The sequence below is a fragment of the Plasmopara halstedii genome (genome assembly GCF_900000015.1).
Source record: "Plasmopara halstedii genome assembly, contig: Scaffold_2061, whole genome shotgun sequence".
Lineage (NCBI taxonomy): Eukaryota > Oomycota > Peronosporomycetes > Peronosporales > Peronosporaceae > Plasmopara > Plasmopara halstedii.
The window spans coordinates 423,714-425,043 of NW_020188969.1; the positions used below are offsets into that span (position 1 = coordinate 423,714).

General features: G+C 55.4%; 1 protein-coding gene across 1 annotated transcript; it reads right to left on the reverse strand.

Annotated features, from left to right (window-relative positions):
• Nucleotides 1-26: 26 nt before the first annotated feature.
• PHALS_02600 (reverse transcriptase) lies at nt 27-611 on the reverse strand (the record flags this gene model as incomplete). The annotated part of the gene is made up of 1 exon (XM_024717014.1): nt 27-611. One exon carries the CDS (start codon nt 609-611, stop codon nt 27-29), a length of 585 nt encoding a protein of 194 aa, XP_024582554.1.
• Between the last annotated feature and the right edge of the window lie 719 nt (nt 612-1,330).

The following is a 1,330-nucleotide window of genomic DNA, read 5'->3' on the forward strand; positions in this document are numbered from 1 at the left end:
TCCCGCCATGCTGTTCTGAAGAACATCTATTCTAGGATCGGCGTCTGTGCCGGAATGGAGGCAGAGTTGAGCTTATTGTAAGCATGAGCAATACGCCACTTGCCGTTCGGCTTCCGAATACAAACCGTGGGTGACAAATGGGGAGACTTGATCTCACGCACCATTCCTGCGTCGTGCTTTGAACGGAAAAAGGCGTCTACGTCGCACTGCTCCTTGGGCAGGGGCCATTGGCGTGGTACGCAGTATTTGGTTCCAGGAATCAGGTCGATCTCATGACGCACACCTCGGTCCGGAGGTAGGACCGAAGGCGGGTCTTTGGAGACGACGTCTCGAAATTCCTTCACCAAAGGATAGTACGGATCCAAGGGATTCCGTAGGATCGACAATCCAGTTCGTGCGTTTAGCACTCTCTTGACGTCCTCCAAGACAGATTCATCTAGACGCGATGACGAGCTTATCTTCTCGTTCGGTCGTACACTGACCACTTCAGCCAAATCGCCTACCTCCAAGGCACTACCGAACTCTTCAAGGGACATCTCGTCCAGCTCAAGACGAGTATCTACTGCAGGCATAGCCTCGAGGCGGACGTCGTCATCTTCCTCCCCCGTCATACCGTTGACGAGGGTGTATAACTGCGCGCCATCGTCTACGGTAGACACACCCTTGATCAGGGTCGGCAGCCAGCATACGGCGTCGCCGTCGCCTCTGTACAGAGGATCTATGTCTCGGTGAGACCAGGGTGAACACCCATTCCGCGTCGTTTGGTGTCACCCTTACTGTGCCTTCCTCTGGAGCTCTGATGTTATCTACAACATCCAACGAAGAGCTGCAAGCCTCGCAGTCTTCGTCGAGTGGATAACGTGCCACTACCGCGCATCAGAAGGGCCGTGCCCAAGATGCCTCGGACTCTGTCCGACCACGCCATCAATAGTATGCAGCGACTGTCTTGCAACGAGATCAGTGATCAGTTGTTTAGGTACCACTTCACGTGCATCTCGGGGCCTCCCTCTCGTTGCCTCGGCCCTTGGCCGACCATGTCACGCACGACATGCAGCGACTGCTCCGAAACTTGAGCAGCGCTCAGTGGTTTACATGTCTCCCACGATCAGCCCGCGAGCCACGCTCGAGACTCCTGTCCGACACACCGTTGGTGTCTACCAACTCGGACATTCCAATGTCTAGCACGTTTACCGTATCGGTCAGTGCTCTCGCCAGTAGCGCTTTTGCTTCCTAGCAGAGGTGGATGCATGACTCGCCAAAGCTCCACCGGGTGACGTGCGCGTAGCGCCCAAGGTCTTTGACCTCCAGTCAATCCATGGCTCATGGTGTA